Raw genomic sequence first — 24,953 nt, forward strand, 5'->3', positions numbered from 1 at the left:
GCTCGCTTGAGCGTGTACACCGAGAAATTGAACGCCGATGCTAAACAGCGACACACGGACAAAGTGGCTCTCTGCAGTGCGAGTTGACCCACTCCTTCTGACAAGCGAGGAAGATGCATTTGACACCTGACTTGTTTCGAAGGGTTGGTGCATATACAACAAGTTCTGTGATTCTGTGATTTTAACGACTCAAGGCCAAGAAATCATTGGATGCTTGAGTAGTGGGTTTGTCCACGAACCTTCGCTGAAAAGTGATGGTGACTGCGTCGCTGTGGGCGCAAAGGTAAGATAATCTGAAGTATATTCTATCTGTAAGCTCTAAGGTCGAGTTTACCCATGAATTTCATACTAGTGCGATGATTTACGAATCTAATTGAAGCAGTGGATTAACAGCGCTTACGAACTTGCATGTGAAAACACCATTGCATGGGGCAGATTAGATTGTGGTAAAGTGCACACGAGACTTAAATTTGGACGTGGTTGGCTCAACCACAGCTTTTACCAATTGGATTAAAAGTATCAGGAGCATTAAATTATTCACTAGACCAAGGTTACAAGCCACCTGTGCTTTGACGCAAGTGTACTGAGCCAGGTCACCTTGGCGAGAAAAACAAAAACGTGTGCTCTCATTTAGGCTCATAGTGCACCGCACATGTGTTAATATAAATAGTCCAACATTGAGTACTCCACAGTTGTTTTTTTCACAGACGTCTCTGCCAGAGCATTGAAACTGACTGCATTTACCGTGTTATTGCGATTTTTCTATGTTCGTGTTTCGTTCGCATCTCAATTTCTCAAATCTGTCAGAATCCAAACTGAACTGAATTTTAATTCGCAAGTGAACCACTCTCAAGCAGTCGCCCCACAGCTTTGTTAGAACCAGCCTGGCGAAGACAGCGGAATCACTTGCCATGACGCTTCACCGCAACCTGCAATATACGGCTACATGACTGCGAACAACGTTCGGCAAGGAATAAAATTTAACTGGTTTCGAGTTTTCAGGCTCATCACCCTTCCATTTTGTGTGATGGCTGCACACAAATACGGCACAATAAATCGTGATAATGAATGGTGGGCGCAAAAAATTGCTCAAACTTAGTATCACGCAGAGGCACACACATGTGTACATGGCCCTAGCCATGGCGGCTGGAAGTAGTGCCTTCTCTGCATTGCTCGCATGCTGTGTGGATAGCCAAAAGTAGGCTGCGGAAGCACAGGGTTGTTCGGAGGTGAATACCACCTATAAGGCGTACCGCACTAAAACCAAAACAACCTTTTTCAAGGGCCACAATTGTGCAAAATGTGTTTAGCATCCTCATGTGTCTGAGAATCAAAGCATGCGGTGTATAGTGCATACAAGCACATAAATTTAACAATTAAAATTTAATGTCTAAACATATGCCTGGCCAACAAATGAACGCGAAAGGGTGGGGGGGGGGAGGGGAGATTGATTTGTGGGGTTTAACGTCCCAAAACCACGCACCATATGATCATGAGAGACGCCGTAGTGGAGGGCTCCGGAAATTTCGATCACCTGGGGTTCTTTAACGTGCATCCAAATCCGAGTACACGGGCCTACAACATTTCCGCCTCCATCGGAAATGCAGCCGCCACAGCCGGGAGGGGGGGGGGAAGGGGAGGTATAACAAAACTGCACCATCGCGCAAACTCTCGGACTACTTCTCAGACCACCTCGATTGATTATGCGCATTACACAGAAATTATGTCAAATCAAGTCCAGAATTTAACACGCTGAAAGACGCCAATCATTCGATTTCACGGGCGCGCACCCGATTTCAGGATATTTCAATGAAATCTCGAACCACCCTTCTTGCACTATACATGCCACCCTCATTTTCATTAACGACATGCACCCCTTTACGTCAAGTGCAGCCACTGCAAAGAGTTTCGTTGGTTCCATACCAAACCGCAACTTATAGATAGCACGCGACCACTACTGAAACGCATGTAGCGCCAATTAGGCCTAGCCTTTCATTTGATATGTTGTCGCGGGAAGTTTGTCCAAGACATGAAGATTCAATGTCAAAAAGATCGCACTCATGCACTTAACCAACAACAGCGTTGTAATAATACACAGTACTAGGCTGGGGTGTCAGCCATCTTCTTTATTTCTAACCTCTTCCTCCTCCTCGTCTCCCTCCAACCCTGCCTCAAGTCCACGTACACTCCCCCTCTTTGGAGACTCATCCCTCCTGGGGTGATACTTGAAAACGTTTCTAATGGTCGCAAACTCCAGCACACCATCATCGTTGGTGTAACCGACCCTTTTGAGAACGCCATGTTGCACTGCGATCTGCACCACGCGATAAGGTCCCATGTACACCTGCTTTGTGCCGGGAAGGCCTTTTCTGACAAGCACCGGATCGTTCAGTTGTATCTGAGGTACCCGCGTGTTGTGGCGACGGTCAAAGTTCCTCTTCATACTTTCCCGGTATCGCTGGTAGGCTTCCGAAGGTTTTCGTTTTTCGCACAATTGCAGGCGGTCTGCAATGCAAAGTTCTTGATCAGCAGGAAGCACTGGTACCTTTCCGAAAGCTGCAAAATATGGACTACAGCCGATGCTCGCAGTGTGCGACCGATTGTGATGAGCGACAGCTGCCTCCAAGCAGCACTTCCATCCACCCTGAAAACCTGGATACATGGAAATGAACTGCTTCAAATCCCGAATGATTCTTTCAGCCATGCCATTTCCTGCAGGATGGTACGGAGCGCAGCGTCGCAATACAACTCCTCGTTCCTTCGCCCAATCTTGCAAACGCTGCCTGAGAAACGCTGGCCCATTGCCTGATATTACTATTTTTGTATTCTTGAACATCTCTGGACTCAAAAGAGCGATCACATTATTTGCGTCTTCCCTTCCCGGCCGTGCAGCCACTATTCTTGTGCACTGGTCTACTGCCACTAGGAAAGACTGCGTTCTTCTTACTCCTGCAGCCTTATTCTTGAGCTCTGCGAAATCCAGATGAATGACTTCAAATGGTACATCGGAATGTTGAGGCAAAACCATCTCGTCTGTTCTCTGAAGGTACTTGGCTTTGTGAACTTGACATTGATGACAAGACTGAGCATACCGTTGAACGTCCTCTTTCATGTGTTTCCACTGGAAACGCTGACGAATCTTGTAATATGTCCTCCAAAAGCCATCATGTCCACCTGAGTGTGGGGAGTCGTGATAGAGTTCCAAAATTCGAGGCACCATTGTTTCTGGGACTGTGAACTTTCCATTATGGAACTTAAGTTCTTCGGTTCCCTCCCACAACAATGTTGCATTGACAAAGGATATGGGTGTTGCAGTAGGTCTCCAGCTTGCAAACGGGCGTCGTTCCTCAGCTGGTGTGGCCCCGGTATTCCTTGCAGCAGGTGTCATGGGTTGACGCTGGGTTTCTAGGTCCTGGAGGTAGAGGTTTCGCATTCCCTGCAAAAGTTCTTCGACCATCTTGGGTCCTCGCATTTGTATTTGCTTCTAGAGGTCCGGACTTAAACCAGGAATGATAAGCGGAACCACAGACGTCTCAGGCAAAGATGAGTCCGCCAGCTGTAGCAAGCACCTTTTCTCATAAAAATAGCTGAGTGCAGATCCAGACCTGTATTTGAACGTGATTGATTGATTGATATGTGGGGTTTAACGTCCCAAAACCACTATATGATTATGAGAGACGCCGTAGTGGAGGGCTCCGGAAATTTAGACCACCTGGGGTTCTTTAACGTGCACCCAAATCTGAGCACACGGGCCTACAACATTTCCGCCTCCATCGGAAATGCAGCCGCCGCAGCCGGGATTCGAACCCGCGCCCTGCGGGTCAGCAGCCGAGTACCTTAGCCACTAGACCACCGCGGCGGGGCATTTGAACGTGATTGCTTTGTCCCATAGCAACACCTTGTTCTCGCTGAAGGAGCTCAGAAAGCTTGCTTTCCACTCTGTCCATGGTTTGTTGCTGTGAGCGTTGAGACGCCATTCGTACCAACTCTTTGCTATGCCCGATAGGAATAGTCGCATGTTTTTCACTTTATCTTCGTCGCTGTGCCAGTAGTTTTCATTGCATGCATATTCGTAAAACGTGAGCCAGGACTCGGGACTATTAGACTCTCCGTCAAACATGTCTGGCTTCACTTGTTCGTGACTCGGTCTGCTTAATCTTTCCGTCGCGTTTACAAGCAAGCGCAATAAATCATTTTGCTGCCTATTCTGTTCTTGGTGCAGTTCAAGAAACTTGTTGATCAGCTCGACGGAACTGTCGGGCGAAGCAGCGGTAGCAGGCTTCGCGTCGTTTCTAACTGGAGTCAGCACGAAATTCTCATAATCCTGAAGTTTCATGTTGATCCTCACCGTTCTTTTAGCAAGTAAATGGTCTGGAGTGAGCTTCATTTTAGTGCTTATATAGGAAACAAATGCGCCAGTGCTTACTGCTTCCGGAAGAGCTAGTTCCTCTTCATCTTGAGGCGTTGCGGTCAAGATCCGGATGCCACCACGTTGATTTGCTCCAATGCTGAAGTCCACCCACATCTTGAATGTCCGCACAGAAAGTATACGCGGCTGCGCCAATTTGTAATAATACACAGTACTAGGCTGGGGTGTCAGCCATCTTCTTTATTTCTAACCTCTTCTTCCTCCTCGTCTCCCTCCAACCCTGCCTCAAGTCCACGTACAAGCGTGCGTGATACAAAGTTCGCATTTGCAGCCAGCAGATCAACAACGACAAAAACCCGCCAAGCTTATGCAAGACCACATCGTGGGAGCAAAGACAAAAGCTCGAGTCATAAAACCGTAAAAGTTTTAATATTTACAGACGACATAGCAAATGCGATATCTGTCGGAAGCTCGATAATGACGACACGTATCCAAATAGAAAACTTGAGCGCAGTTGATAAGGACAGGATGGCACACTCTCCAATGAGCAGCGCGCGGCCAGAGCCATATGAGCAACGCATACACTGTAGCCGCGTCGGCGCAAAGACGGCGAGAGCCCACACAGCTTGCTGGGGTCTTTTTTTTTTTTAACCCATTTTCTTCCCTCTGCCCTTTGTTCGTTCACTCCCCTGCGGCGCACCCAGTGCATCTCCTTGCAGACATGAATTCTCTGCCGCATTTGTCTTTCATATTGAGGGACTGCCCAATAAGCGGTTTGTATCTTCATGGGGTTCTACGGGAGGGTACACGGGAGTCAAAAAAGACTGCATTGTAACCAGGCCTGCACTATAAGCAGTTACGTTATAAGTGGTTTACAGTGTATTCTGAAAGTAAACATTGAAGTGCACATTAGCATTTTCCATGTCTGTCAAATCCTTTGACCGACTCTGAAAATCCAAATGTGGCTCCACCAAGCTGGCAACCTTGACATTTGGGAGATTCGTAAACCAAGAGTAGACGTGGCAACAAAAAAAAACTGGCGTACGGGTGTGTGTGTTTTTCTTTAGAGCAGCCGAAATGTGATTCGCTTCGCTGCACCAAATGATTGCCAGTAACTTTTTTTAGACGTCAGTGATCATACTTCTCTTTCATGATGCGATTTTTTTTTTTGCACTGTAAGGAAACCTCACACCTGCAATAGCCTAGGGCTGCAGAATGTAAAATAAATTTATTTATTCACATTACCTTACAGGTTCTCGTAGGGACATCGAGTAAGGGGGGCGAGAAAAGAAAACAAAATATAACAGAAGCAACAGAGTACAAAAACATTACAATGTGGTAATATCATAATGTATAGAGGAAGGGCATGCAAAAACAATGTAGTTACAATGGTGGTGTCTAATACAAAGTTGAATAAATGGCAGGCACTCAAAATAAATGGTGCCAAAACATGAGCAAGAGGAACTAAGTCAGAACACATTTGCAGATATGTACAGGTATACAGAGCTACATTTTTATGGAAAGTAATGCCGGTATACTTGGCTGCGGAATAGTGTATGGCCAGTGATTGAAACTATTGTGTTAGGAAGATCATTCCATAGTGTAACCGCTGTGGGCAGTGCTGATAAGTTAAATGCTTGGGTGCGGCCGTAAATGCATTTGAAACTTCGCTGGTTGTTTAGTCGATTTGACATGCACACGGGAGTTTCTAGGGGAAGGGAGAATAGATGAGGGCAGTTTACATATTTGTGAAGCAAACGATTGCAACAGCGCGACATGTTTCCAAGGGTTTGAAAGAGTTATCAAATTTTATTCGAGTTGCACTAAAATGACTGCTATATTTCTGAGCGATGAAACGTGCAGCACGGTTTTGAATTGATTCGATAATAGAAATTAAGTATTTTTGATAAGGGGACCAAACAGATGAAGCGAACTCAAGTTGAGGACGGACGTACGTTAAATAGGCTAGTTTACAGACATTCGTATGGCAGTGTTTCAAATTACGACATAAGTATCCCAAGGTTCTGGAGGCTTTTGCACAAACAGTAGTTATATGCAGGGACCAGGAAAGATTGTGAGTTAGATGCACGCCCAGATACTTGTATGAGGAAGCTTGGGAGACAGGTAAGTTGTTTAGGGTATATTTAAAGGTGGAAGTGTTACGCTTGCGACTGAATGATACAAACTTGCATTTGACAGGTTAAGGGACATAAGCCAGATTTCCCACCAATGCGAAATAGCGTTAAGATCGTTTTGAAGAGCTATGTGGTCAGCGTCGTTCGTGATGGCGCGGCAAACAATACAGTCATCCGCAAATAAACGCATTCTTGACGATATATTACGATGATATATAAAAAAAAATATATACTAGCACTCAATTATGTGGCACATACACAAATGAGTAATTGAACAAAAAATGTTCTGTGTCCTATGACTGGTGCTAATAGCCCCTTCCAAATCATAATAAAGTTCCCTCTCATTAATTCAAACTCGAAAGGACCTCCGAATTTTGTTTGAACTATCAAGAAGTTTTCAGATAGATGACTCTGGGTGAGGTGACACCACACATTATTAGGCACTGACCTTATCACATTTAAAAAATTTTTAAGTGTTTTTAAGCCTTAACAGCACACAGTTAACAGAGAGCACAGGTGTAAAGTGCACAAGTTTATTAGCCATTTACTGCTGATCAGACCTTTTGAAGAAATCGGGAATATCCAACTGCTTCATTGCTATAAGTGTGTGCACGTAGCTCTATACCAGTTGAGAAGCATCACTAGTAACCAGGCGTGTGCTTCATTTATAACATTAGTTTACTAGCAAAGCCTTTTTCCTTGAAGAGGTGTTTATTTTTCATTTTTAGACCGTAAAGAATATATAAGCATGCAAGTTTTTAAGTAGTAGTGGGAAAGCAGCAGATAAATTTTGGTACAATATCTAAAAAAAAAAAAAATTAACCATATGAGTTTGAATTAAGAGGCTGTAAAACATGAAAAGACTAGAGGGCCAACCAAAAAGTTGAATGAGTGAATTATCAGAGTACGAATTATCGAGAGTCTACTGTACACTTTTCTGGAAAACACTGGTGTACGGCGGCAAAGATGGCTTAGCAGCGTTGTGCACGGCTTTGCGTTGTGCACGGCTTTGAACATTTTCGAACATAGTTTGGTCTAAAATGACCCTGCAGAGTAGCTAGAAATGTTTTTTAGGACTCTTTTCCTTTTCCGCCTTTCGTGCTTGTGTTGCAGCCGTTCTTGAGCTTTTTTCACACGGAAAGAATCTTTCTACGCTGCCCGTTGGTAGCCGACATAGCGCCGTCGGTTGGTGGCATAACGCCGAGCTTTGGTTGCACAGCAACACGTTTGCTATCCTCTGCAAATAACTCCACGCATGTCCCAAAACATGTTGGCAAATTCACAGTTGAAGACGCGGTCGCACTGTTCGTGGCCGTAATCACTGCAGTTACCGAGCCCAACGCATTAGACGCACTTGAGCACAAAACAACACCAGCCTCACTTGTGACGACGAAGCATTGCGCAGATGGTGTAGCAATCACCTCGTCGCGATAAGCATCAATGCAGCTATCATCTCGAAGAGACGAAGGGGAAGCTGCTCTGCATTGATGCGACTGTCGCCCACGCGTTGGCGCGTGAACGAGCCTCAGTATGCGTACGAGCTTAATCAGACACTCATGAACAGAGCGCGTGCAGACTCCCAAACTTTGCCCTGCCTATCGTTATTAAGAGAACAACAATTAGCGTCCAGTGAACACAACAAAGAATCGTCTCGTAGTGACAAAGAAAGATTGAAGCACGTGTGAGAACCGAGCGGAATGATGGCAAACGGGACACACAAAGCACGGCCAGACAACACCGGCGCTTGCAAGGCCGGCGGCAGTGCAAACGGCTAGCCGGGGGACCAGATGAGTCATCGGGTGCAGCAGCCAATAGGAGCTACATGATCGCCCACTCCCTCGAGAGGCGCGCGCTTCCTCCAATCACGGCTTCGCATCAGAGCCGCGGGAGACTTCAAAACATCGAGAGCCCCTCCAATCATGAGCGAGTGCCACCTAAGTCACGCCTCTTCTGCTGCCGAAGGTGGCGAAAAAAAAAGAGCAAGAATTCACGAGCAAAACAAGACTAAGATGACGGCTCTGGGCCGCGTGGTTGGGAAATCGCAAATGCGCGAAGTTGGGGTATTTTCAGCACTCGCTGGACATTCGCCGGATGCCGCGGCATGTTATATAATTTATTCGACGTGCTTCCGCGTCAATATCAATGTTGAATTCAACATTGATATTTACCGAACAGATAATTTATAAGACATACTACCCGAATATGTGGTTTTAAAGAAATCGTCCTTTTTGCAATTTTTCTGTTTTCGAAGGGTGCGTCACCCCTTAATGTGCTCCCAAATCTGAACACACGGGCCTACAGCATTTCCACCTCTATCGAACATGCAGCCGCCGCAGCGGGACTCGATCCATCGACCACAGCGGGGTGTTGCACCGTGGCTTAGGGTTAGGGTCTGCGAGCTTGGTTTGATTAATGACAAAATAGAGGTGGCCAATGTGGCCTCCGTTGCTCGCTGAAATCAGCACACCGGACATCATTTTGAGGCTGGTCGGGCATTTTGGCGCAGCGCGACACGATTTTAGCAAATTTCATGGTTTTGGCAAAGCTCAGTGCAGCAATGGGGAATCTTATCAAATTGGCACAGCTGCTGCACCCCCCGGCATGCCATAGAACGAGTTCCAAGAAAAACCCCTCCAATCAGCCTTCCGAGATCATGACGATTGATTGATTGATTTGTGGGGTTTAACGTCCCAAAACCACGATATGATTATGAGAGACGCCGTAGTGGAGGGCTCCGGAAATTTTGACCACCTGGGGTTCTTTAACGTGCTCCCAAATCTGAGCACACGAGCCTACAACATTTCCGCCTCCATCGGAAAGCTAGCCGCCGCAGCCGGGATTCGAACCCGCGCCCTGCGGGTCAGCAGCCGAGTACCTTAGCCACTAGACCACCGCGGCAGGGCTCCGAGATCATGATGCACCACTCGAGCAACATTGACAGGTAACAGAAATTTCCCAGGAGTTTTGCTTGGTTATTATGGTGCCTCAGAATGCATTACATATATATTTACCACTGCTACCTTAAAAAAACTTTTGGTTTTGATATCATGGAAACAGTTTCTCAGTGACATGTAATGGCAGTGCGACGTCATGGCAAGACAGCCATTCGCAACATTCTAGCGGCAGATCCATTACTTCCGGTACACGAAAATAATGATTAAATTATCATCCAATCGCCTCGACAATGAATTCCAAGTTGGGCTGGGCTGTATGTGGGACGCATATTAGCAAACACAGTGGACCTGTGTTGACTTATTCTGATAATGTCCATTGCGATGGGGCTACCCTCCTGATGCTCAGAGATGATCACTTTAAAAGCAAATAAAATATTTCATAAATGTTTGCTTGTTCCAGTGTGTGCAGTGTGTTAAAGGGACACTAAGAAACAATGACTTAGTTCAGATTGACAAACTGCACTCTGAGAACTTTAGTTCCATATGTTTTACTATCGTAAGTTCACTATAAGCAGAGAAAATCAAGCTTTAAGTTTCATACCAGGTCGTGAACCCTCTCACACAGCTCTTAGGTAGCCAAAATGTGCTCCAGACAGCCTCCTTGGCGTGAAGAGCTTTGCAGCCAACCATAGCACATCACACACCCTAGCGCCGCGTGGACTTTGCACCTAACCAGACTAGCTCTAAGATTGCGCACAAAGGTCAGCATCTAAGCATGGGCTGCAGGGGAGAACATTTGAGACCTTAAACAAAAAACCCCTGAACAGCTGCAATGTCTCACTTTAAGGGGGCAGACTGGTTTTAGACATTTTTTGTTTATTTCTTCAGTGATCTTGATAAAACTGCACATGGTTATACAGTTTTTCCTGCTGATTTGAAATATTCAATTGTTTTCCTGTAATTCACTTTGTTCCTGAGATAACTTAAGTTCGCCCCCTATTGTTTAAGGCCACCATAGAAGAAAAAGTGCCTAATTAAAAGTGACATTTAGGATATGCCAACATAGACTAATGACTATAGAGTGAAAGTATGGAAGAGGTTTTTGTTTTTAGGCCTTTATTGGTTATTTTGCAGCAAAATGAAATATACATTTTCAAAAGCAGTTGGAATTGTGTTACAATATTGATTAGTAGTTAATTAAAAAGGCATGTGCTCTAAATTCTGCTCCCATACTTGCATTCTACACACATACAGCTTTCCACTGCAAGGAGAATTATTGTTGTACCTGCCCAAGCTGCAGAGATCTTGAGGCCTCAAAATTGAATAGTCACAAATTTACTTTTTTGAGAAAAATGGAAAAATCTGAAAACACACAGTTTCTTTAAAAAGCAACAATCATGGTGTGCATGTTTTGCAATCCTCATGAAGGCGCTCATAAATTAGTAGGAGAGCTCTAGACAAAGGTGCTGGCAAATTATAAAGAAACCTCAAAGTCTGTTCCCTATTTTTTTGCAGGTTCTGCATGTTAACAGCACCAAGAATCTGGACAGTTAAAATCACATTACAAAAAAATTACTACTTCCTGGTGCGTGAAAATTTGCAGAGAGTTAGAAAAATACTTGCAGAAACCAAATATGTCAATTTTTAAAAATGAACTTTTTTGTCACTTTTTGGTCCCATCTGCCCATCTGCCCCCTTAAACTGGTCCCATCTGCCCCCTTATGGAGCTTGTGGTCCCATCTGCCCCCTTAATGGTCCCATCTGCCCCCTTCAACTGACACAAAACATTGTCACTGTGAGAGCTTGCACTGTCTACAAATCCAAAGCTCGTTGGCTCGTCACTCACTTCAGGTGCAGTTGCAAGAAAGTTTCAAGCGAAGCTGCACACCCATGCACGCGCGACACCACCACCATGGGAGAGAGTAGCGACACCAGGTGCACCTTGTCGGATTTTACAAGAGAAGCAAAACTAAAGCTGCTAGAAACTGGCCGAAAAGGCCACCTTCGCACGTTATACACACAGCAAAACTTCAGCAATAAGTATTCGTAGAATAATGCTTCTTCGATTTAAAACAACAGCTCTACACTCTAAGCCCAAAAGGACAAAGTGGGGTATGCTATCGGTCCTTTAGGCAACTAAATGGACCGACACAGATTTTGAACCAATTTCGGACTAGCTGCGAAGCAACTGCAAGGGTTCAACTGTTACCCCCTAGCACTTACTCCACTTCGTTAAAATGTTGGTCCTCGTAGAATGCTCCCGTAGGACTAACAATTGAACCGTCTGGACGAAAAAAAAAAAAAGCGACCCTGCTCTCGTGATTGTATTTTATGGTTATTCCAATTTATTCAGCACTGAAGAACGCAGTATATTAGACGTATCTACTTGCGCGCTACTATTTCAAAGTAAAACACCGTAAACACTGACCGCCTGCGCTACACTATAGAGAACTAACCATGGGATATATATAGCATAGTATATTGACCTTCCATGTAGTCTTGGCGAGAATTTTGCTCGGCGTAAAAAACAATTAACATTGACAGCGTAGTCAGAGAAAACTTATGTGGGCTAATTTGTAACACTCAAGTGCACTGATCTTAATATCAATTCATCTAATCTTCATATTTTCTGACTGGAGGGATGTTGAATTATGAGCTGGCATTCATTCAACCATGTCGGCCAAAACAGCGTTCGGAGTGCTGGTGCACGAGTTCGCAATGACAAACCTAGCAGCGGCACTTATGCAGGAAAGCCAGCGAAGCAGCCCAGCGCACCACCGTTGCCACCGTGTCGGCTTACCAATGGCATCGTTAGGCTTGCGAAGAGTGCTGCTTAACGACCAACGGCAATCACAACATGCGGCTCATGTTGAATTTTTGGTGACATTTTTTTTACAGACAAATGAACAATAGGTAGGTGTCCACTGTTTGCGGTGTATTACGGAGTGATGTAGATATATGCATACTTATAGTGACAAGACCGCTCACAGGCTCAGTTCTTTCATCATGCTGGCAAGTCACTCGCTGCGCACTGCTGGCCGCACAATTATTCGTACCCGTCCTAGCCTTCACGCTTGATGTTTGACAACAATTGTCGTATGGAGAAATCAGACACCGTTACCCGTGCTTCAATGCAGGAGACATTGTTTTCTGTGAAAGAAATTGTATGAGACGTTTCCTTCACGTATGCCGGCAATTCACTCACACCGGTGGCCAGCTTGATATCGATGACGAACGAAGCTTACTTTTCCTAGATATCACTTATGAAGTTGTAGCTAGTGACTGTGTGGCTACACGACCACTGACAAAAAGTTTATTTTTATTACGGCTGTCTGTGTTCTTCATAGTTCCAACTAATTCAACACATTGAAGCAAATTATCCGCAATGTCCGTGCTCGAATCGAGGCTTTCACTTATTTTCAGCCAGCCCCAGCCAAAATGCTGGAAACGCGAGGGTGCATGCCGTGTGCACTGCAGCGTGTTGAACTTGCCTCTCGTAGCAGCTTCTATTCGTCTGATAGTGCTTCGTTTTCACTGTGGCGTATAGCTGATACAACTTGTTGTGATAGCCGACCGGGCCGAGCAGTACAGCTTCGACAGAGGGCGATCGCGGCGCAGGTGCCCTGTGCGTCGCTCCCTAAATTGAAGGGCGTTTGCGCAAGACACGCACTGTCATGCATTTAGTCCCTGTTGGACGAACGGTTCATCCGTCGGTTTAACGACTGCCGTTAGTCCAACTTTGCCAAATTTTGGATTAGAGTGTAATGAATAGCTGGCATAACGTTTGGGCAATTATTACTGCTTACACTAGATTTCTAAGCTGAAACCATAATTTAGTATTTGACAAGCTAGAGTCCGTCTAATTACAGAACTTATAAGCTGAAGCATCCCCATGAGTGACGAGCATTTCCCCTAAGTGGGTCAGCCAAGTACACTATCGCAACACACATACGTAGGTTCGCACAAAGGTCAGTTAAAGATCACTATGTTGCCAAAGCATGCACACAAAGGTCAGTTAAAGATCACTATGTTGCCAAAGCATGCAAGTTGAAAATGACTGAAAGCTCAATGACTGGACTAACCACTAGGAGGTGCTAGGTGCACGAGAAACTAATCCGACATGCAAAAATCAATTATTCAAATCACTGATGATGGGTGATTCAATATGAATAGGCATGGTAATGAATAAAAAAGATTGTTTTCATTGTCATCCAAACGTCCCATGGCCACATATGCTATGTGGCTACCTCCTACCTACCTACAATATGGCAAATTTCCATTTGCCTGGATGTACAGAATATACCAGAAGCCAAAAAACTATACTGTAACAGAAAGAACTGGTGTGTTTACCTTGAAAAGGGAGTAATCGCATCCAAGAGGAAGCTTGCTGGCTGCCTCCAGGTGATTAAAAAGTGCCCAGAAGTCCTCTACAGTGTCAAAGGAGGTGATTTCTAGAAGGTTCTCCTCCCAGCTTCGATTCTTATCATTCTTGTAAAACCACAAGCTCCAACGATGTTGAAGTGGGTGTTTTATCACATCGAGATTAGGACTTGAGGCCTGTTCAGCTGGTCCAGGCTCGCCAGAATCACTCTGCACAAAATTGGGTTAAACATTGGGTGTGCTTCCAGTGCTGAATTACAGAATTTTAGGCATTTATATTAGTATTTAAATGAACACTACAATGAAACATTGAGCCTAGAGCGATGCCCTCTGAGAATTGCTGTAACTACTTTTACTATCTTGGTTCTTGGATAAAAAAAAGCTCATGTAACAAGACTAACATACTGCACATAAACCCCACTGCCAGAATGTCAATGCAACGTCCAGAATTTCAAAGCCCATACTCGTCTTTGGGCCATGTTGCCTAATAATGAGACTGCATCAACCCCAGTGTTTTGTTTTCAGTCTTTTCAGGCTCATGAAGTGTCTTCTCAAAGCAAGAATATTTGTCTTGGTAAAATCATAAATCAAAAGGTAATTTGCGAAATGACAACCGAGATTAGTTTTCTCTTCAGTGTCAGTTTCACTCTTTATTGCAAGCTGCCGCGTATTCAAGACATTCCCCCCCCCCCCCCCAAAAAACGTGTTAGAAATACAAAAACAAAAAAGTCTTAGAAATATATCTTTATAACTAATTTTTGGATATAACAAACTTATTTTTGCGTAAGCTGCAAGTTTGTTTATCTGTATACCTTTTATAAAATTTTGTTGGTGCGCACACATCCAAAAAGTGGCACACATGCCACCTTTTGAAGATCATTTTTTGTTTCACAATGCTCGCTTATGATGTCACAAATTCGCGACATTAGGCATTTGCGGCAGCAAGTTGTGAATGCCGGAATGACATGTTTGTATTTTACTTATTAATAGAGGACCGACATCCACTCAATTCATGAAAATATAGGGCTTCGCACGTGCTTGCCACTTGAAGATAATAGTAACAATAGCTGTCCGTATATCAATGCTAATCCTCACGCACAAGCAAGAGTTTGCCTTCATCAAGCAGTGAGGATGAAAATAAAGATGCAGCACATGATCCCAGTGCCTCTCTAAAACATGCAATGTATTGGAAACAAAAAACTGTCGGGAACAGCAAGGAATTCCACATTGAAAAGCCACTCTTTCTTTTAATGACGCTATCTGAAGTCTCAAAGAAAATTTCAAAAATTTTTTTTTCTTGTGAAACCTTCATTGGTTGAGCAGAGCTTATTTGTTGAGCAGAGCAATCTTTTTTGCAAAGCAAAAAAAAAAAAAATCCTAACAAAGGACTGGCTCTGCCTCATGATGAGCTAGACGAATATTTTGGCGTTGTCACATTTATGGCACATTTTCAACTCCCGAAAAGTCTTACTTTAGGCGGCGAAGTCTAGAGTTCCCACATGGTCGCTGACACGATGTCACGTGATCATTGTGAAAAAACAATACTCAAATTTACATTTGAACAAGTTACGATTGACAAACAAACATCAATTGTCGCTTCAAGGTTTGGCTTTGAACACATCCGTATTGAGCCACCTACTGGATTAAGTGCCGGTTGTTGCAGATCTGCAAGATACATAGATGAATGCATTGAAGTTTCCTTTGGGACAATTTATTTGCAGAATTAGGTAAAAGTTGATAGTTAAAGCTTAAAAAAGAAAAACAACTTTTTTTGTGTGTGGCTTCACGATTCAGGCATCATAAAAGTTGATAGTTAAAGCTTAAAAATGAAAAACAACTTTCTTCTTGTGTGGTTTCACGACTCAGGCATTAAACGGTTAATCTAAAAAAAGAAATACATTAGATATCCATATTACTTTGAAGCTTGTAAGGTTCCAAAACTACTCAGTAGATTATGAGGATTGCCAAAATGCAGGACTCCAGATAAATACTGACTACTTGGGCACAGACTTGTTCCAAAGCCTTCTTTAAAGCGGTACTAACACAAGAACCTTGGCTCGCATTTTTCTGCTGCAATGCATTGCTGGGGGCCTGTTAGTCATGACATGTCACGTCGTTTCCTGAAGCATGCGACAGATAATTACAGGCCCCTCATTATCAATCAAATTCAGTTTGAGAGAGCTCCAAAAACTGGGTGCTACTGTCGCCACCTAGCGTGTGCAGTTCTTGACCACGACAGCACACAAAACTGTGACCGTCAGCATAAAGAACTACCTTCGAATAGGAAACGAGATTGGAATGTCACCAAACACAACTTTTTATGCGTGCGCCGCGGCCACGCACTTGCAACCAGCCGCAGAGAAGTATAGACTGCGAAAACTAATGCGGCAAAGATAAAGTTGTTGACATACACCTAGTCACACCAAATCTCATGCAAAGGAGGCATCGACAAGCACATAAACACTGGTACTTTATATCCACTTCATCGAAGCACCAGTCAAAGGAATATAACAGAACAATAATTTTTCTAGTTGAGTTTCACAGCAGCACAACAGTTCAACTGCCAAAAATGACAAATGCAACAAAGTGATCTGACAAAAAAAAAAAAAGCAAAATTTTTTTTTCAGCGATTCAGAGTTATACCTGGCACCCCCAGCGGCCCCCGGTAGAAGGTGCAAAGTCAACATTACAACACATGTACGCATGGCTACAGCAGCTACACGGGCTGCGGTGCCTGTTCAGTGCTGTTGGCGCTATCCACTCGCCACTGTGGTATGTCTTAAATGTCGAGGAAACTATGACACATACTGTTCCGCAGTCAGTTTTCGGTTTTGTAGCGTGTGTGGTGGCGGAAGAAAGCGGCTATAGTCTGATACAACTGAAGACTGATTTGATCGATATGTGGGGTTTAACGTCCCGAAACCACCAAATGATTATGAGAGACGCTGTAGTGGAGGGCTCCGGAAATTTCGACCACCTGCAGTTCTAAACATGCACCTAAATCTCAGCACACGGGCCTCAGCATTTCTGCCTCCATCGAAAATGCAGTCGCCGCAGCCGCAATCGATCCCGCGACCTTCGGGTCAGCAGCCGAGTACCTTAGCCACTAGACCATCGCGGCAGGGCCAACTGAAGAGTGAGGGGAGGCCCCTCCCAGACTACCAGAGCACTGCAGCTGATCAACTCAGCGAATAAAGAAATAGTCCCGCTGTTTCTCTCGACAACATTTTCTGCAGGCGGAGTCAACGGCGATCCGGCTCATGACGCCAGTCTAGAGTACACGTCCATTAATGCAGGCTTGTGTGGCATCTGCCTTTGAGAAAGAAATGCAGCTAACTTGCAAGTGATTATAGCTACTCCTGCGCTGATTGCTTTCATAAGATCATTGGTCATGAGTCATGATGCACCGTCGCATAAGTTTCCTAGAGACGCAAGCAGCGTAAAATTTGGATACGCGCTGCTCAGCCATCATGCCAAACCTGAACATGTTTAGAAACCGACCGCGTTTGCTAGCTCAGAACACACTTTGTCGCATCACTTTGCTGCATTTGACAAAAAAAAAAAAAAACAGCAAATGCACGGGATGCAGGCAAATCAGGCTTGTTTGCGAATATTCTGTGTTCTCTGTTGTGGCGAAGTTGACCAATTTTGATTAATTCAACCTGTATATGGCTTGCAGTAGCATGAACGTGTCAGCAGCTGCCATATACACAGGAGCTATAACTGCTTACAAATTTCATACATGCAGTGCTTCTTGTGCAAAGAAACTGTGCAACGATCACCATGCAGACTACATAGCTACACACTAAATGACGAACTACAATGGCACGATTCAGATGTGATAACAGCCTTTCTGCCTCCCCAAAGCTGACAAAACAAGGCATTTCATTTCCTCCATAGCATTAATTTATCAACTGTTGTCACTGCACATTGGACCACGGTGGCCCATCCTGCCCAGCTAGCCTTTCTATGGCCTCCTGCTTCTCTTCATCGCTTGGCAAAGAATTTGTCACTGGTAGAGAGACCACAACACAAATGCATACTGTGTTGTGATGTGACAGTGTGCACGCTTCAAGGACTGTGGCCAGCTAACTGTCAAATGAGAGAGTCATGGCGTCACGGCTTCGAACTCGCATGGGCCGAGTGGCCTGGTACACAATTGCAAAAACGTAAAAAATAAGACCAGCCATTGAAAATTTCAATAAGTGGCGACTTCTCCTCGAACTTATCCACCAAGAATCAATTTCTAGGATTTTTGCAAAGTTTACAAATTTTTGTTCAGTATTATAGAGATGAACAGCACAGTGTGGAGCTCCCTGAGTAGTAGAGAAATACACACCTGCACTTACGCACACACTACGGCGCTGCACTTCAGCAACATGTAGCTTGATCTGCGAATGCGCTCAGTCGGTATGTGTCCCATACCGCTGGTCTTTGTCTAGCTTCCCCAAGGCACGTTGTTTGCTTTCTGCACTTCCACAGCAGCTTTATTAGCAATATCGCACTCGAAGCAGTCGGCAGCGTAAAAACACTGTAGCTGCATGTGGAAGCTGTACTACTCTGATGAGCTGCCGCACGCTAACATAAAGCGAAATGTACAGAACATAACTGTGTCTAGGGTGGCTCGCGATGCTAGCGTGGCCAGTGTTTTTACTTTAATAGACGCCTAAACAACAGCCTCTGGAAGACAAACTAATTGAGTCCTTGCCGATGCGTTCTCGATTGGCGCTACTGAATACCGTGGGACATTACTTTCCCCGACAGCTTAAAGACTGCGGCCCCCCACCGCCCTGTTGAACTCCTCCAACAGAGAGCCCAGTGCGAGATGCGAGAGTTATAAAGTGCGTTTGTGGTGTATGGGGTGCTTGGCGTGAGGAGCTGAGAGGTACATTCGATTCCTAGAGGCCGAACATTTTCGGTAATTTTTTTTTTTTCCTCACCAGACAGTGCCCATCTAATCACCTCATAGCCGAGACAGATACGTTACCGAAGTCTTGGTGGACCCCAACATGAAACACTTTCGTTTAAAAGAAAATGTTGGTGGCGACATCACCTTGAAATTCTCAAATTACAGTAATACCAGGGGCATGATTCTCAGTGAGTCCACCTAATGGCCACGTCCACTTCGGCGGAGCACGTTGAATTAGTTGAAAACTTGGTGGAGCACATTGAATTAGTTGAAAATATGGCGAGTTGCACCATCATGGCACTCTTGACCACATCGACGCAACAGACCCGCCAACACATTCCCAGAGTAAGGAGAAAGAAAGCGGACAAAATGTACTGTAACGTGACTTTTATTAATAACAGGAGAAAAGCCTAAACTTGCATATAAAAGTGTTCAGATGTTTCAGAATGATGCAGAGTATGTTTTGCTTTAGTGTCCCTACAATGTCCGAAAGATGCTTCAAGAAAGGTTTTTGAAATGATATCAGATTGCACATCGACGAAGCAACCCAATGCACATAATGATATCTTGGCATATTAGGCCTGTAGCATTGGCTGGTACAAAAAAACTCACGGCTTAGAATTGCAACTGCATCAATACGGTTAACTAAAACAATCTTTTCACAACCAACTTGAATTATTTGTTAGAAGAATGCACTCCATACTAAGACTGATTGCGACTGACAAAGCCAGACCTTAGATGGTTTCAGGATAAACACTGAGGCCGCTTTTTCTGCATTTCGAGTACTGCATAGCTCTACAAAAGCCTCTCCCTAAACTTGTCTCATAAATCAGGCAGTATGCAAGACACAGAACTTTCCACGAGTCATGTTTAGTTGACATAACAATCAGCCAGACATGCTGTGTATAATTCCTTATAAAACATGCATTTTGTAAAAATTACCACCTTTTACTTAAACAGCTCTCTCAATGTTTGGCCCCTTAGTAACGCTAATAGACTGTAAAGCGCAGATTTTTAACTCATGTGCATGGTACATAGCATACATCTATGTTTATTTTGTACATCAGGACTGACGCACTCAAGGCAACATCTGTCAAGCAAATACGGCAAGGCTAGTCTACAACATAATCAGCTCGCAAGTTTTGTATACCTTCCTTGCTTGTCAGACCTCTTAACATAACTGGAAATAAGAGTTTACAACTCCTGAAATTTTCAGGACGGTAATTTTATTGATAGTGAAACAGTAGTATAAAAAAATCTGAGTTGTTTAAGACATTGTGTAAGTTTTGTCACGTATCCCCAAGAACAAAGATTAGATAGTCGTGGATGCAAGGTGCACCGGTATATTTTCGCGGAATCAGGCCAACTTGCATCGGTAGACAAATATTCGTAGGTATGTATTTGCTTTACAAACCTACGAATATCCCCCCCCCCCCCCATTTCATTAAAAGAAGGTTCATCATAGCTGCACTAAAAAAAAAAAAGTTTCAACGACCTTACCTTTACCTCAATAAACGGCTTGCATAGTCAAGGCTGAAAACCTGCCAAATATTGAAATTATTGAAACCGCACTGACACTCACACGGATGTCCACTGCATTGCTGGTTTCTGAAAGTACTCCCATCGCTGGCAGGTGACGGGCCACATTTCATTCATCACGAGCACAAAACGTGTAGACTGGTACACGTGAATTTTTCACCTGTGCAGGCCTAAGCTGCAAATCTCAACAAAGAAACAAGTGGGAGCAGATAACCTCATTCCCCGTGACGATCCAACTTCTTGTAGCTTTCCGTCACGCTCATTCTTCCACGCCGCGACGCATTAACGCGTGCTACATTTCACTACGTGCACATCAGAATAACAATCAAGTAAAGGCTGCCATGCGGTCCAATAGAACGAATGAATTTGCAGCTGCGTGTCACGACACCAACGCATCAATGGGTTTATGTTAAAATGCCACGCTCCGCTCTCGGCAGAAAACCCCGTAATGCAATCTCAACCACCAGCAAGTGCAGGCTGCAATCTTAGGTTAGGAAGGGTGAGTTGACGCGCAGCCATGAATGGCAGCGCCCGTCCGCAGCGCCGGCTTCAGCTAGAAACGCGCAAATTACGCATAGTTTCAAAGAGGCGGCTGTCGCGGGGCAAGACTTGGACACGTCAAGAGGCGCCATGTGACAGCAAAGCGCGTCCACAAGGCGCTCTCGGTGACGCTGGTGATGCGACACGTTCGCGGGTCATGCCTCCGCGCACGGGCACTCCACGGTGTGTACTACAGTTGCAAAAAAAAAAAAAAAAAAGGGCGCCTCAAGGATGTACAGGAGTGTAGGAAGCGTATGTTATTTAACTAAAGGCTGATAACACCGAAATCGGGCAACACAACGAGGAAACGCTAGCTCACAGTTCTTAAGCCTTTTCATGAAATCCGGAGCAGCGACGACCAAAACCATATTGGTGGCAAGAAATGTGGGAGCCCTAGCCGACACCCTTTAATGTCAAACAGGAGCTAAATGGTCGTAAATATGAACATTTCTCCCCCGGGGACGTTTGCGATAGTCACAGGCACAAAACGCGGTAAAAATAGGATTGACATACCTCTGAATATTTGTCTTCCGCCGCCATAGTTACAAAGGTGCCGTTCCTTGGCAGTGTGCCTCCGTCTAGCGCGAATGAGCCGAATGAACCACGACCGAATGAACACGCGACTGACATGCGCAACACGCAGAGACGTCACACAACACCAACCACTTTGGTGACGTCAGACAACACCTACCAGTGACGTTTGGTGGTCAATTATTACCATAGCCGCCTAGATTTCTTTTGCCTGCCGGATGAGCGCGAAACGACCGTCATCTATGGAAGCGCTGCCTACGTACGGATAAGGGTCTTTGTGTTTGGCCTTTAAGATCGGCAAGTATGACGTTTGTTACTAATTTTAGAGGCTGAACCTTTTTTTGAAAAAGTAGTGCGTTGAATGACGGCGTCACTTACGTAGAATTAATTATAATTGCGTTTACACCTTTTTAAAACTTTTTACGCTATTCTTGTTGCATATAAGCACCAAAAACGTAAAAAAATTGATTTGAAGATATTCCTACTTAGGTAGCGCCATCACCATAGTTCCGACGACGGCCGATTTTTAAGTGACCGCCGATTATCCAGCAGGTAAGAGATTATAAGGCAGCGTCTAATCTAGGAGGCTATGCTATTACCTATGACATGGTGGCCAGAAAAGGCGGTGTCAGCCATAGAGTTGTCTAATATACACTAGAGAAAACTCTGGCGCTAGTGTCTATGGGAGCTGCAATGCATGGCGCTCATGGAGGAAGTTTTTCTTCCTGCATGACGGCGCTTCAGCGAGCATGGGAATGATGGGTATTACAATAACCTCCATTCTTCTTTTAGACTTACCAGAGGTAAGTTTAAAAGAAAAAGGTGGTGAAGCGCAACTGCTGAACATTTGCTGCATTTTGATTCGTGAGAAAACGACTCCAAGCCACACGAACACACACGGAGCCAAAAGCAGGCCTGACTGGAGATGTGCGCCGACTGGTCGGCGCGCCGCCGCCGAAAGTTTTCGCCGCGCCGCCGACGCGAACTGATCGGCGCGCCGCCGCCGCCGCCGCCGCCGACGTTTTTCATCGGCGCGCCATTTATGCGCCAGTACTGACTTTTCACAGATTTGTCTTTTCTTTTTCATTTTGATTAATAGCTTCGTCTCACATTTTATGTAGCCAGCAAAAACCAGGCTTCTTAGTTATCTTCACCCAGCTTCAGAGACCGAGAATACCACTATGAACAGCGGCACAAGTTCGGCTGCGGCTGCATGAAATGACATATTGGACAATTGACAAAAATAAATGTAACAATTACAATAAAGCATAGACGCTGCCATCTTAGGCTTAAAATCAATTTTTGCTGGTTTTCTATGCCGTAATTAGCAATTATTATGGTAATACGACGTTGAATGTACTGGCCCAGCGTTTTGATGCGTGCGAGTTCCCCGTAGCACTATTCGAATATTCATACGGATGCAAAACTGCATCATTATCAGTCCTAAATGGCAGCCTATGTTCGGGCCCGAAACAAGGCTTATATACAGAAGAAATTAAGTTCTAGCAGTGCAGCACGAATGCAGCACGTTAGATGAAGAACTACACAAAGCCCCTAAGGATGAAATCGAAAGGGAGAAGTTTAATGAAGATTAAAAGCGTCGAGGCATAATAAATGCTTGAACCTACTCAGGGTATATCATCACCTGTCCGCGGTGTTAAAGTTAATAATTTTCAAGGATAATCACTCATGTGCAGCGTCTGAACATGCTGCAGAAAATATTCACCATTATGTCTTATTCTTTAACCTCTGTTGGTATCGGCCTTTCCAGTCGTCAGATATCCGGGATGAAGATGCCAAGGCAGTAAGATGGCAAAAAAGAGAAAGACAAACAAGGCTGGGGGATTAACCATATCTTGGCATCCGGTGTTCTGCCCCACGCTGGGGATGAGGAAATAGGGGCAAGAAAGGGGGTGTAGAGAGAGAGAGAAAAGAAAACGCATGTGCACTCAGGAGTAGGATGGCAAACTTAACAGAGTATTTATTACATTCTGTACAGACAGGGCGAGAGATTTCTTGTGAATGAGCTGGGTGGCTCATTATAAAGTGTGCGTTTTGACTAAATCAGGGAATGGGTCCAGAATGCGCTGTTGAATCACCGGACACACACACCATTTCTGACGGTGCCGCTCACACTCGCTCAAGTCAAGATATTTGATTGGGGCGTGGCCACCACACTGCATCTGTGACAGCAAGAAACCATTGTGGTCGTCTAGTCGAACGTTTAATGGTGTCGGAATGCAACCTCACTTCCCGGCTAAGAAGGAAAATACACGGCGGACAGCAGGCTGGCAGCCATTCGGTGACTTGTTTGATGAACAAAGAACGCGGCTCTCCCCCGTCGGGCCAGGCGCCGCGCGTAACATCTATCTAGTGGTGAGCAGAGGCATAATAAGCTTGTCTGAGACCACCAGTTTAAAAAGGAATAAAATAAAAACTTGCCAGTAGAAAGTTTAGAAAAGACGGCTGTATTCGTCAATTAATACGAGACAGACACTTGAGCGACATGTCATATATATAACATAGTCCAGCAAACAGGTTTTCATCACGTCACTTGAACGGACCTACTGGCACTGGGAGAGATGAAGAATAATTGTCGCGGACAGTGGTGATGTACTTTTGTTGCGAAGGTAAGGCTCAGAATAAACCAAACACATCTTAACATTATATTCAGGTTTTTATAAAAAAAGTAAGTCAAGTTAGAAAGCTCCTCAGGTGGCCAAGTAATGAATTACATCACCACACGTTATGGTGAAGTATTTTGTAAATAAATAATGCAACCGCTGTTTAATTGATATTCAATGACATGACCGCAATCAACGGTGTGTCGTCGCTATAAAAACTGGAGCGTTATTGGCAAGCACGAGTGGGCGAATTCAGCGGAGAACGAATATGCCACGTAATAAAGCGATGTGATGTCGCACATTTTCGCCTGTTAAACTCCGTGCCCTTTTGCTTGCTCGTGATGTATTCGAAGCAGCTAGCCAACTCTCGGGTAGAATTCGAGCAGAGTAGCCGGGGCTGATAAGAGGAACGTTTATATACACTATTTACACACTAAAGGTAGCGTTACACTATATGTTAATGGTAGCATCACGGAAGCTTGATGGGAGCTTCTGAGAGCTCGTTCAGAGCGTCTAGGTGCTCGCGTTTTAAGCTCTGGTCTTCCTAAAATTTTCTGCAGGAGAAAACAATGGACCGTTTGCAATAATCTGCAAGGCAGATTTTCTGTAAGGTTAGTTTTTCAACCAAAATCACTCGTTCACACACTAGTTTTTTTGCTCATTTTGTTTCTGCCATTCCCTTTTTTGAGATCTTGCTGTGCTGGCTTGCCTTCGCTGGAATTTGGAGCGGTGACATTTTGTTGTACTCGCGTGCTCGCGTGCATTCGCAGGAATTCGGAGAAGTAAAGGCACAATGAGGGAGAAAAGTAGTCTGTGAACGAGAGTTTTTGGATCGAAAACAAGTCTTACAGGAAAGCAGCCTTGCAGATTACTGAAAACTGACAGACTGCATGCCCATTCAGTCCAGGACAGGGGGGAGGGGGGGTTAGAAGAGGAGAAAGGCACCTAATTTCTGCATTATGGTCGGGAGCAGGGCGCAGTGCCGAGGGCAGTCTAAAGAAATTGTCGTCTTCATCCCCGTCCCACAAAGGG

The 24,953-nt window shown here is 44.7% G+C and overlaps 1 protein-coding gene across 1 annotated transcript in view; it reads right to left on the reverse strand.

Moving 5' to 3' along the window:
- The window catches only part of LOC119161353 (eukaryotic translation initiation factor 4E-1A), a 66,859-nt gene extending 45,422 nt beyond the window's left edge, over positions 1–21,437 (reverse strand). Inside the window, exons 1-2 of the mRNA XM_037413790.2 lie at positions 21,280–21,437; positions 13,749–13,988 (exon numbers count right to left, since the gene is read on the reverse strand). Of these exons, the coding sequence (XP_037269687.1) occupies positions 13,749–13,988; positions 21,280–21,396 (357 nt within the window). The 5' untranslated portion in view covers positions 21,397–21,437. The remainder of the gene's footprint in view (positions 1–13,748; positions 13,989–21,279) is intronic.
- Positions 21,438–24,953: the final 3,516 nt, after the last annotated feature.

Source organism: Rhipicephalus microplus, chromosome X (genome assembly GCF_043290135.1).
Source record: "Rhipicephalus microplus isolate Deutch F79 chromosome X, USDA_Rmic, whole genome shotgun sequence".
Lineage (NCBI taxonomy): Eukaryota > Metazoa > Arthropoda > Arachnida > Ixodida > Ixodidae > Rhipicephalus > Rhipicephalus microplus.